The following is a 12,314-nucleotide window of genomic DNA, read 5'->3' as shown; positions in this document are numbered from 1 at the left end:
TGTAGCGAGTGCCATGAAACAAGCGTCCGAGATGGGTTTGACTCTTCGTGCCTTCTTAGGCCTTGAGGATGCGCCAGTATGTGAGATAGCATTACAATATGTGCGGAATGGGCCTCTCGTCGAGCCTGCGCGGGAAAAGAGTCTACCACCACAAATGCGAAATCTGCTACGTTCGTGCCTTCTTAGGCCTTGAGGATGCGCCAGTATGTGAGATAGCATTACAATATGTGCGGAATGGGCCTCTCGTCGAGCCTGCGCGGGAAAAGAGTCTACCACCACAAATGCGAAATCTGCTACGTTGGTACAAGCAATTCATAACATGGGCCGACAAAGAATATATTTATGCGGATGTTACAGATGAGCATCACACCAAACGGTACTCTGTAGAAGTTCATATGAGTGAATTGTTCCAGCTGTTCAATCTGCGCGACCTCGACAAATCTATGCTGAGTTGCTACGTTCTGTAAGTGATTTATTTCTACCTCATCTCGTTCTTCATTGCCTGCACTATATATATATATTGTCCTAACTATATTGTTGCGTACGCTATTATGCAGATTGAAGATTTGGGAATGCAAAATAAGAAACATCCATGATGTTGGGTTCATTGACCCACATATCGTTAATGGACATGTGTTACAACATCACCCCGAAGACGTGGAGAAAGACTTGTACAAGTTTCTTAGAAAGCATCAACTCAAAAGTCATATTCTATTTCCTTACCATTTTGGGTGAGTGTTTCTCTCTTGTGCCCATTCTCTTTTGTTTACTCCATGCATGGTATGTCTAATCGATGAGTTATGCATGACTGTGCATGTAACGTGTCCGCAGGTTCCACTGGATTCTGCTAAATATTGAACTTCACACCTCCAGAGTTCTAATCATGGACTCTATGGATTCGGATCCAAAGCGTTGGGCCGACATGAGAAAAATGCTGCAAAAGTAATTATTTTCAATCATTTGAACTCTATATCGATCGGTCTCTTTTGTTCATTTCCTAATATCAAGTAACTAATAACTCCCTTGTTCATTTAATTTTCTTTGCCCTGTAGGGTTTGGAGACGGTTCTCAGAAGAAATTGTCGGTGAATTCAAACATGAGCTAGATTTCAGAAGGTTAGTTAATGTGGATAAGCAGCCACCGGGGACCAATCTATGTGGATACTATGTTTGTGAGAACATCTGGAGACACACCTCTGAGCGGAAGGCATCGGATAGCGTGCGGAACGCGACGGATAACTTGCGGAGGAGGCTTAGTCCAGAAGCTCGCTTCCGACCAATTCAAGAAGAATTAGCAGGATTTTTCATGAGGGAAGTCATCAATCCTAAAGGAGAACACTATACCGAGGACGAAGAAATTTATATGCATACCCGAGATTGAAACTTGTACGAAGTTGTATATGGTCATCCATCCTAATTGTGTATGGAAACTTGTTCGAAGTTGTATATGGTCACCCGAGATTGAATATATATTATATATTCCTCTTGAATTCTTCTTGTTTGAAATTTCATATGCATGTATATAGTAGCGTAGAATATGTGTACTGAAACTTTATCAAAATTAAAATAAAACACAAAATATAATATAAAAGAAATAAAACACTCCAAACTAAAAAGAAACCAGGTTTAGGGGGGTTAAAACCCTAAACCTGCGGAGGAGCCCTTTAGTCCCGGTTGGCCACGAGAACCGGGACTAAAGGTCCTCCGCCCCGACGGACCACGGGCGCCCACGTGGACGGGCCTTTAGTCCCGGTCAGCCACAAGAACCGGGACTAAAGCCTTTAGTCGCGGTCCGTAAGAGGCGCGACTAAAGGGGGGGGGTCTTTAGTCGCGCATATTTAGTCCCGGTTGCACAGTAGGGACTAAAGGCTGTTGCGAACCGGGACTAAAGGGCTTTTTTCTACCAGTGCAGGTGCCCGCTGGACGGGCGGGTAGGAGGGCTCCGGCTCATCCTTCTCCTGCTCGACCTCATCCATGTAGGCGAGCATCTCCGCCTCCTCCACCTCCTGCCGGCGACGGCGTCTGGCCTCAGCAGCCGACTCCGAGCGATGGGAATCGAGGATGGGTTGCTGCTCCGCCTGCAGATCCGCGTCACCAACGCCCCCAACATCCTCCTCCTCCTCCTCCTCCTCCTCCGGATCCACTGCATCTGGAGGTAGCCCCACAGCGATTCGGGCTTCCCGCCTTGCCCGGATCTGCTCAAGGAGCTCAAGCCAGCGCTCCGCAGTTAGAAATGGGTGGCTCCTCACTCGGCGGCGTGGGGGCATGGCTACTAGGCGGACGAGGAGTGCAAAGTGGCGGCGGCGGACTGGCGGAGGAAAATGTGGATGGTAGGGTTTCAGTGCCGGCGGTCGACATAAATAACCGGGCTAGGCACTACGTAGTGTACCGGAGCGGCACCACGCGGCGACATTGCTCCGACGGAGGAGACGAGTTTTGGACCCCCGGGTTTCCAGACGTTTCCGCATGAGACCCCGTCGTCAGTCCGACGTGGTGGGTGGGCCCGGGCGCCCCCATATCCGTCCCATATTTGGGTGGGATATGAGGGGTGCCGGTCAGCCCGGGCGTGTGATGTCCGTTTGAGGCGTCCGTCTGGGTCAGATTTATTGTGACCAGCCAGCAACCGGGCGGGCCACTCGGGCGTTTCAGGCCGGTTTTAGACGCCCGGTTGTAGATGCTCTAAGATCCCACGAATATAGTATCAACTAAGACTTGGCTAACTGAGATTTGGCAATCCTGGAAAAAAAGTTTGGTTCACGCAAAATAAAAAATGAGACCAATCTAAAGGGCTAACCCTCGTTAGATTTTTTTATAGGAGAAACTTCACAAATACCGCGCGTCAAAATCAGGGCTTGAACTCGGGTAGGCTGGCAAAAAAAAGGCTGGAAAAGATCCCTTTTGGTTTTGGATGGTGCTCTTCGTGTGTTAATGATCGGGACCGCGCGCTCCGCGAGCGTGTGCGCCGGCCGTGCGTCTGGCCGGCCGGGCGATGTGATATGCAAGAAAAGATGCGTGCACCATAGTCGCACAAAACCATCACGATTATTGGTCCTGATCGATCAGCCCCACGATCAAGTCTCACGTCTCGGTCGAGATTGCGATAAAGATGAAACACGAGGCCATAGCTAGGCTAGGCCGGTCCTCAACGTTAACACCATCATAGTCACGTACTGCTGCTTCTACAACTTGGCCAGTACGTGCTGGACATGTGTGCGTGCGTGGTAACAGGAGTGATCGCACTCTTTTAGTACTAACGTTTTGTCTTGCTCCGTATGGCTGATTGGTACGGCTGGTGAAAATTGCCGGTGACCTTCATGCTGCGAAATAGATGGAATGCGGATAGAACAGATTCTTTCTCTCAGTTGTTTCTCTCAGTGCAGATGAAGAGACCGGTGCTGGTGCAATTGCAATGCAAGAAGGCTGGTGAAAATTGCCGGTGACCTCCATGCTGCAAAATACATAGCGTCTGGATGGAACAGGTTCTTTCTCCCGGTGCAGATGAAGAGAGCGCTGCAACTCTAATGAGTATGCAAGAAGGCTGATGAAAATTGCCGGTGACCTCCCTGCATGCTGCGAAATACATGGAGTGCGGATAGAACATGTTCTTTCTCCCGGTGCGGATGAAGAGGGCGGTGCAACTGCAATTGCTATGCAAGAAGGCTGATGAAAACTGCCGGTGACCTGCAGAAGAAAATAATGGAAGCTGGTTCTCGCAAAATAAATGCACGGAAAAGATCCCTCTTGGATGGTGCTCTCCGTCTGTCATGGTCGGGACCGCGAGCGCCTACGCCGGCCGCGCGTCTGACCGGGCGATCCGGCGACGTGATGTGCAAGAAAGAAAGATGCGTGTACCGCAGTCGCACAAAGGCATCATGATCATCGGTCCTGATCGACGATCAGCCCCACGATCAAGCGACACGCCGGGTACGTACGTACGCCTCCGTAGAGATTGCGATCGCGATGCACGAAAGATGGAACACGAGGCCGTAGCTAGGTTTGGCTAGGCCGGTCCTCGACGTTGACACCATCGTAGTCGCGTACCGCTGGCTGCCGCTACAACTTGGCCGGTGCGTGCGTGTCGCCTCTCCATCGGCCGCACCCATCAGCCATACGCAGCAAAACAAAACATTAGTATACGGTACTAAGATAAGAAGAAGAGTACGATCACTTCTGTTACCACGCACGCACGCACGCACGCACGTACATGTGCCGTGCACGTACGCAGTTAGCCGGGCACACCAATCTATCGCTCTCGCATGGGATATGATGCGCATCGTGTGGTGTGCGTGTGTGACACGAAGCGAGTGAGCGGGCAAAACCCACCGGAGGTTCTAATTATTTCTAATTCACATGTGTCGACTCAGTTAAAAGGCTTCGCAAATGCATGGTCAGTCTGAATTCTTCTGTAAATTGGTCACTGAGGTCCTACGCTACTATGGAGCCCTAGCTATAGCTACCGTGGCGGATTAAATAACGCCGCATTGCTAGTGTCATTCACACGATGTGTAGAGTTAGCCGCACAAAAACATGACGATTACGGTCGTGATCATCGCCCCATGATCAAGTGTCACGCTCTTCCGTTCCCCATGCATGTACGTAGTACGCCCCAGCAGTGTTTTTCAAGCTCCACGACAAAGCAAAAGATGATGATTTCGCGTCCTGAACCTTGAGTACGTAATAAACAGCATCATAATTTGGGCTGCAGTACACGTACTGGTACTCCAACCACAGCCGATGGACTGGTGTCGCTTCCCGGCAGCATCCATCAACAGTAACCCCGTCAGTACCATATACTGTAGCAAACTGGTACGGTACGATAACTAGTATTACCACGCATATGTCCAAGTCTCCGTGCAACCTTGTCACATCGCCGTCGCGTACGTCATAAATACTACTCCCTCCGTTTTTAAATATAAGTCTTTGTAGAGATTTCATCATGAGCCACAAAGGATATATATAGATGCATTTTAAGTGTAGATTCATCCATTTTGTTTCGTATGTAGTTTATCTAGTGAAATCTTTACAAAGACTTATATTTAGGAACGAAGGAAGTACTTCCTTTGATCTAGTCCCTCCATCCGCGAATAATTGTAAATCTATCTTTTGTTCTATTATAGAAAAGAGTAGTACTACCAAATATGACGTCAAATTGATATATTATGAAAGTACTCCCTCCGTCCGGAAATACTTGTCATCAAAATGAATAAAAGGGGTTGTATCTAGATGTATTTTAGTTCTAGATACATCTTTTTTTATCCATTTTGATGACAAGTATTTTCGGACGAAGGGAGTACATTTTAAAATGGATCTAGTGGCACTCCTTTAGTGCCATAAATGTTGCTACTTTTCCCAAAAAAATCGATCAAAATTTTAAAACTTTGACTTGAGACAAAAAATTGACGTACACTCATTCGCGGACCAAGGAAGTATATTAGGTGTTGCAATTTAATAGTGCATGGTTCAAAGGGAGTAGTAAGATAACAATGCGCCTAACACCTGTCAGAAAAAAACGACTCAGAAGCTGAAGTCATGCATCCTCACACGCCACCTAATCAGGAGAAACCAACCAAGATGTGGATATACATGGCCAGATTCGTACCGGCTCGACCTCATGTAGCTTAACACTAAGACTTGCACTTTACTGCTAGCTACACGAACGAGCACCGATCATGGCACCGGCGAGGGAGGGAGCGTGCGTGCACTGCACTGGCTGGGTTGTCCATTTTTCCGGTGGTGCGGCGGGAGGCCACGTCGGCCGGCGGCAAAGCACCGCACGTTTCCAGCCGGGCCCTTCCCCGGGGTCGTTATCGATGCGCGTTGTGGGCTCTGCTGCCGGTGAAGAGGGCGGTGCTGCTGCAATTGCAATGCGAGAAGGCCGGTGAAAATTGTCGGTGACCTGCAAGCTGTGAAATACATGGAGTGCGGATAGAACAGGTTCTTTCTCCTGGTGCAGATGAAGAGGGTGATGCTGGTGCAATTGCAATGCAAGAAGGCTGGTGAAAATTGCCGGTGACCTACATGTTGTGAAATACATGGACTGTGAATGGAATAGGTTGTTTCTCCCGGTGCAGATGAAGAGGGCGGCGCAATTACAATGGCTATGCAAGAAGGCCGGTGAAAATTGCTGGTGACCTGCATAACGGGAAAAAGAAGGAAGCTGCTTCTCGCAAAATAAACACGCGGAAATATCCCTTTTCGTTTTGGATGGTGCTCTTCGTCCGCTATGATCGGGACCGTGCGCTCCGCGAGCGCCTGCGCCGGCCGGGCGATCCAGCGATGTGATATGCAAGAAAGATGCGTGCACCCAAGTCGCACAAAAACATCATGATCATTGGTCCTGACCAGCCTCCCCACGTACGTACGTACGCCTCCATGGAGATTGCGATTGCGATGAACCCGGGCACATGCACGAAAGATGAAGCACGAGGCCATAGCTAGGGCTAGGCCGGTCCTCAACGTTAACACCATCATACTCCCGGACTGCTGGTGCTGCCACAACTTGGCCAGTACGCGCGTGTAACCTCTCGATCGGCCGCGCGCACCCATCAGCCGTACGGAACAAAGCAAAACATTAGTACTAAGGAGGTGTTTGGTTCAGAAGTCCTAGGACTTTTTCTAGTCACAGGGACTAATAAAAAAACTCTCTAGTAGAGTCTTTTTCTAGTCCCTGTAGAAAAAGTTCCTCCCGTTTGGTTCCTAGGGACTTTTTCTAGTCTCTGGGACTAAAAAGTCCCTGAACCAAACACCCTCTAAGATAAGAAGAGTACGATCGCTCCTGTTACCACGCACGCACGCACGCACGCGCGTCCAGCGGTCCAGGTATATGTGCCGTGCACGCAGTTAGCCAGCCACACCAATGACCAATCTATCGCTCTCGCATAGGATATGCTCATCGTCGACCCGTAATGAATCGTGTGGTGTGCGTGTGTGATACGAAGCGATTGGGCGACAGGTGATGGTGTGCCGGAGTAAAATCCACCGGAGGTTCTAATTTCTAACTCACATGTGTCGAGTCAATTAAAAAGCTTCGCAAATGCATAGTTGGTCCGAATTCTTCCGTCAGTTGGTCACTGAGGTCCTACGGCTATCGAGTCCTGACTACCGTGGCGCATTAACTAACGCCGCATCGGTATCATTTACCACACGTAATGTAAATTTGTATTATCACAAAAACATGATGATTAGGCTGGCCATAGTGGGGTAACATAACCTGTAACATGCACTTGAGACTAGTAAACATGCTTATGTGGCACATAATTAAAGAAGAGAGAGGATTAGAGTAACATAGGTAGATACCATACCATGTCAAATGATACGCTACTTTGTGTCATGCATGTCAATAAATATGATCATCTATGATACTATGTTACTATGCACTATGGAGGTAGTATCATACACTAGTATTATATGCATGATACTAGTATACGTTACTTCCCATTATGACCAGCCTTACAGTCGTGATCATCGCCCCATGATCAAGTGTCACGCTCGTCCCCCATGCACGGCCTCGAGATTGCAAACTGCGGAACACGAGCCGCTGGTCCACGCCAGTAGTGTTTTTCAAGCTCCACGACAGAATAAAATGTGATGATTTCGCTTCCTGGAGACCGGAGTACGTAATAAACAGCATCATAATTAGGGTCGTAGTAGTACACGTACTGGTACTCTACAACCGATCGACTGGCGTCGCTTCCCGGCAACATCCATCAGCCGTAACGTCGTCAGTACCATATACAGTAGCAAGCTGGTACGATACAATAAACTCTGTGAAACTCCTATTACCACGCATGTCCAAGTCTCCGTGCAACGCTATCACATCGCCCTCGCACACATAATAACTAGTAGCAGTAAGATAACACGCGCATATCACCGGTCTATAAAAACATACACTGAAGCCGAAGCCATGCATCCTCACACGACAATTTCTTTTGTTGCGAAAGGGTCTAAATAAATAATTAACCGCCCGTAATGAGCCACCTAATCAAGGAGAAACTAACCAAGATGTGGATATATACGGCCAGATTCCTACCGGCTCGACCATATGTAGCTTAACCGCTAAGACTTGCACTTTCCTGCTAGCTACACGAACGAGCAAGGATCATGGCAATAGGGGCGAGGGAGCGTGCCTGCGTGCACCGCACCGGCCGGTTTGTCCGTTTTTCCGGTGGTGCGGCGGGAGGCCACGTCGGCCGGCCGGCGGCAAAGCAGCGCGCGTTTCCAGCCGGGCCCCTCCCTCTCCCTGGCCCGGGGTCGTTATCGGCGCAAGTTGTGGGCTCTGCTGCATGCTGCATGCCTCTTGACTTTCCTTCCCGGCCGTCCTCTTCCGCCGAGTTAATTGCAAGGCACTATCACACTTCGGCACGTTGTGACGAATCAGTATCACTAGTCATTTTTTTTGCCATGCAGTGCCAACTCTAAGCCTAAGTGTTACAAAACGGTCTGACAGCCGTATAAGCTTGTATTGACCACGTTCTGACTGACCGGGCCCACTTGTCAGGTGCCACGGTGGCCTACCCGCTTGCACCCGCTCGGTCACTTGATCCAGCCCGGGTCGGTCGCACCAAGTAGCTGGGTCGGGTCGAATCGGACCGGACGAACCCTAGTTTCCTCTCCCCCCTCCCTCGTCTCCCTCTCCCCTCTCAGGCGATGGCGGCGCCGACTCCCGGCGGCGCCGACGGCGCGGGCGGGTACGGAGACCTTCCTGGCCTCGGCCCCGATGACCACTTAGGTCTGGACGACGTCGACGGCTCCAGTTCATACTACTCCAGCGCAGACGAGGATTGGGAGGAGGAGGCCGCACTATCCATGGAGGACAGGCTGAAGCTGGCAGAGATATGGGTGGCCCATCCTAGCAGTAGCCATTAGTGGACCAGTGGAGTTGCTGGCGGCGTGCTGTAAGTCATTCTCTTCTCTGCTTCTTTCTGTATATTGCAAAACAGGGGCTAGGGTTAGTGTTGCTCATGACAGTCTAAATTTGTGCTGTCAATTGTAGTTTGAATGATGCTGTTTGGGATGTTCGGATTCATTTCGATGCACAACACAATCTGGATAGGAAGATATGCAGCTCAGATGTGACATTTCTGAACTTATATGCACTGATGCACACACAAGGTTATTCCTTCTCTGATGAACTGTACCACATGAAGAATTTAGGCAGAGGAGAGGAAAGAGAGCAAGGGTTAGAGTTAATTGACACAAACATCAAACTGCAGCAACTTAAGAAGGAATATGAGCATAGTTTAGTTCTGAATTTGCTAGTGAGGGAAACAACACCTTTTGTATGTCAGATAGAAGAAAGATTAGTGAGACCAAACTACAGCAATGTCTGTCAGAGGAGAGAAGAAAATTTAGCAACTATATTGTATAGACCACCTGTTGTGTATGATCTCAGTGAGCCTGCAGTTCTTGCTGTTGATCAACAAGGTGTTGTTTTTCATAGTCAGTGCACACAAGAGAGCAGAAATTTCAGTAAGGAGAAGCTCAAAGCTGTAATGGAGGAAGAGGCAGTGCTAGAGGAGGGACATAATAACAGTGATGACTCTGAGGCTGCTGCATATGACAGTGATAACAATTCTTTCTGCATGGAGAAGTACAGGATAATTGAAGACACATAGATAATTGAGGGGAATAAACTAGCAGAGCAAGAAGTTGAAGATGAAGATTCAGATGACACTAAGGTTGAGGACTTGTTTGAGATGGAGGAGGAGGAGGAGCAGGAGAAGGAGGATGAGGTCAATGTTGTTGCAATAGAAGAGACACCAATGCAAAAACCCGCAAAGAAGAGGAAGAAGCTGGTAGTTAGGAGAGGCCCTATTACTAGGACACATTGAAGTGTGTTGGAGGAGGTGCAACCTGATTTCATTCCATCATCAGATGAAGAAGATGATGGGTTGCTGTTTGAGAATGAAGATGATGGACATGAGCCACTGTCATTTGTTCTACCTAAAGGGAGGAAGAGTAGGGCCAAGAAAAGGAAACCAAGGATCTGGTACAATGACAAACTTGAGCAACCACATCAGCAGTTATGTCTGTACATGTGCTTCAAGAATCAACAGCAATTCAGAGATGCTTTGTTGAGCTTGCACATCACACAGGCCAGAGACTTCAGGTATCACAGGAATTCAGACCAAAGGATCATTGCCTGTTGTAAGCAAGAGCACTGCCAGTTTTGCATAGTTGCTGCAGTTATCAAAGGGGAGAAGACTTTTGCTATTAAGAAAATGAGGCTGGAGCACACTTGCCCTAGCAGCACTGAGTCATCAAGGAATGTTGTTTTGGTGCTGTTTTGGAGTCATCAAGGAATGTTGTTTTGGTGCTGTTTTGGTGCAAAATATGGCTATTTTTTGTGTCAGAAACAGGAGAAGGCCGGGGTTTGGACACTTGCAAGAAACCAAAGGGCCGGGGACGTTTGAGTTTTCGAGGCAACCGTGCGCCCCATGTCTCCCCCCACTAGCAACTCCCCACGATGCAGAGGGAGTTTGGGTTTTCTTCCAGTCCAGGTAACTCCCCTCCTATTCCATTGCCGCTCCATCTTCCTCCCTCTGCCTCCCTCCTCATTCCATTGCCGCTCCATCTGCCTCCACCATCAAGCAACTCCTCTCTGCTCTATCTCAAGCCCGCCATCGCTGGCCAGGAGGGCAATGGCGGAGGAATCGTGGAGCAACTCCCCTCCGTCTGCCAAGCGAATGGCGGAGGCATCGTGGAGCAACTCCCCTCCGTCTGCCAAGCATCACCGTGGTGAGGCGTCTGGCAAGGAGCCGATGGTGGTCGACGACGACGTTCCGGTCCCCGGGCAGAAGCTGGACTACACCGTGCCGCTCAAGGTTGATACCCACCTGAAGGAGCCGCTGGATGTCAAATGCACCAGCAATCCAGACGAAGCCAACAAGAGGATCCGCGAGATCAGGAAGAGGCTCGGCGGCATGCTTCCTCGGTCGATCGGCGTTGATGTCGAGTATACCAGCGAAGACGAACCTCCGCAAATGGCTGCAGTTCTGCAGTTATGCGTGGAGGATCTCTGCCTGGTATACCACATCACCGCGGCAACCGAATGGTAAAAACATCCAGTTCTGAAGTTTCTGAAGTTCTGAAGTTTCTGTCTAATTAGTAGTTTCTGAAGTTTCTGTAGTTCTGAAGTTTCTGAAGTTTCCGTAGTTCTAAAGTTTCTGAAGTTTCTGAAGTAGATGCAACACTAGTTCTGAAGTTCTTAAGTTTCTGAACTGGCTGTACTAGTGTAGTTTCTGAAGTAGATGAATTTGATGCACCAGATTAATTTGATGCAGGCCCAAGGAACTCCGCCCGCTCCTGCAGGAGAAGGAGCTGTACACCTTTGTTGGCTTTTGCATTGGAGGTGACAAGGAGAAGCTGAAGTTGTCTGGTTTGGAGATCAACCCCGACAAGTTCGTCGACATGCAGCGCCAATGGAGAGTTCCAAACAATGGAAAGAGGTGGCAGTCTTTGGCTGAGTTTGCAGCCAGCCTCATCCACCCATCCTACAAGAAAATGAAGCAGAAGATCAACAATGAAGAGGACCACAAACTATGGGGGATCAGCCCACTGCCAAAGTACCTCATCGAGTACGCAGCGAAAGATGCGTACGTCACCTACGAGGCATGGAAGAAAATCGAAACCACCAGAGAAGGTTTCAAGCAATGGCGAGAGGCGGAGGAGCATTGGGATGACCCCTACTACTGGGGACAATGAGTTGCTTGTGCTTGTGCTTGTGCTATTATGTGTCTCAGTTTGTAGTTATGTGGTTGAACAAGTTTGCTTTTGTTATGTTGAACAAGTTTGTAGTTATGTGTCTCAGTGATCATTTTGAAGATGCTTTTTTGAACTGGATTTTGATGGAGCTGTTGTTTCAGCGGCTCCATGAGATCCATCTCGGCGCCTTCCTACGCGGCCTGCACCAGCAGAGCTTCTCCGGCTCATACGCCATCGGGCTCTCACGGTTTTTCCCCCAAATGCACAAACTGTTTCACTCAATTGTTTCCTGTTCGCCCCGCGCATTGTTTTAATAACCTGGGCCACCACTCAGTGCAATCCCTGTTGACAGTGGCCACGTCAGCGTTTGTGTTGCTCTAATGTGCGCTTTTTTTGAGCATTTGGCCATCTAACTTGAGCCATCTAACTTGAGCATTTGGCCAGAGGTTCAAGAGAAGATATAATTTGAGCATTATCTAAATAACATAGCATACATACTGGAGTTCAACATAACCATAGATTCTTACAGCCATAATTACTAGATTCTTACAACATTAGCTAAAGACCATAGCATAGTGGAGTTCAACATTGTTCACAACTACTACATCCATA

The 12,314-nt window shown here is 48.8% G+C and overlaps 1 protein-coding gene across 1 annotated transcript; it reads left to right on the top strand.

The window, feature by feature from the left end:
- Positions 1-10,639: 10,639 nt before the first annotated feature.
- On the top strand, positions 10,640-11,702 carry LOC141040726 (uncharacterized). The gene is made up of 2 exons (XM_073506841.1): positions 10,640-11,052; positions 11,282-11,702. The coding sequence occupies exons 1-2, from the start codon at positions 10,640-10,642 to the stop codon at positions 11,700-11,702; spliced, it is 834 nt and encodes a 277-aa protein (XP_073362942.1).
- The last annotated feature ends 612 nt before the right edge of the window (positions 11,703-12,314 follow it).

Source organism: Aegilops tauschii, chromosome 2 (assembly GCF_002575655.3).
Source record: "Aegilops tauschii subsp. strangulata cultivar AL8/78 chromosome 2, Aet v6.0, whole genome shotgun sequence".
Classification (NCBI taxonomy): Eukaryota; Viridiplantae; Streptophyta; class Magnoliopsida; order Poales; family Poaceae; genus Aegilops; species Aegilops tauschii.
This window is presented reverse-complemented; position numbering and strand designations above follow the sequence as displayed.

Bases quoted from the DNA above. Each gene is read 5' to 3' on its own strand.
- LOC141040726 (XM_073506841.1), top strand. From the start codon at position 10,640: ATGGCGGAGGAATCGTGGAGCAACTCCCCTCCGTCTGCCAAGCGAATG. The intron at 11,053-11,281 runs GTAAAAACATCC...AATTTGATGCAG, and splicing joins ATCACCGCGGCAACCGAATG to GCCCAAGGAACTCCGCCCGC.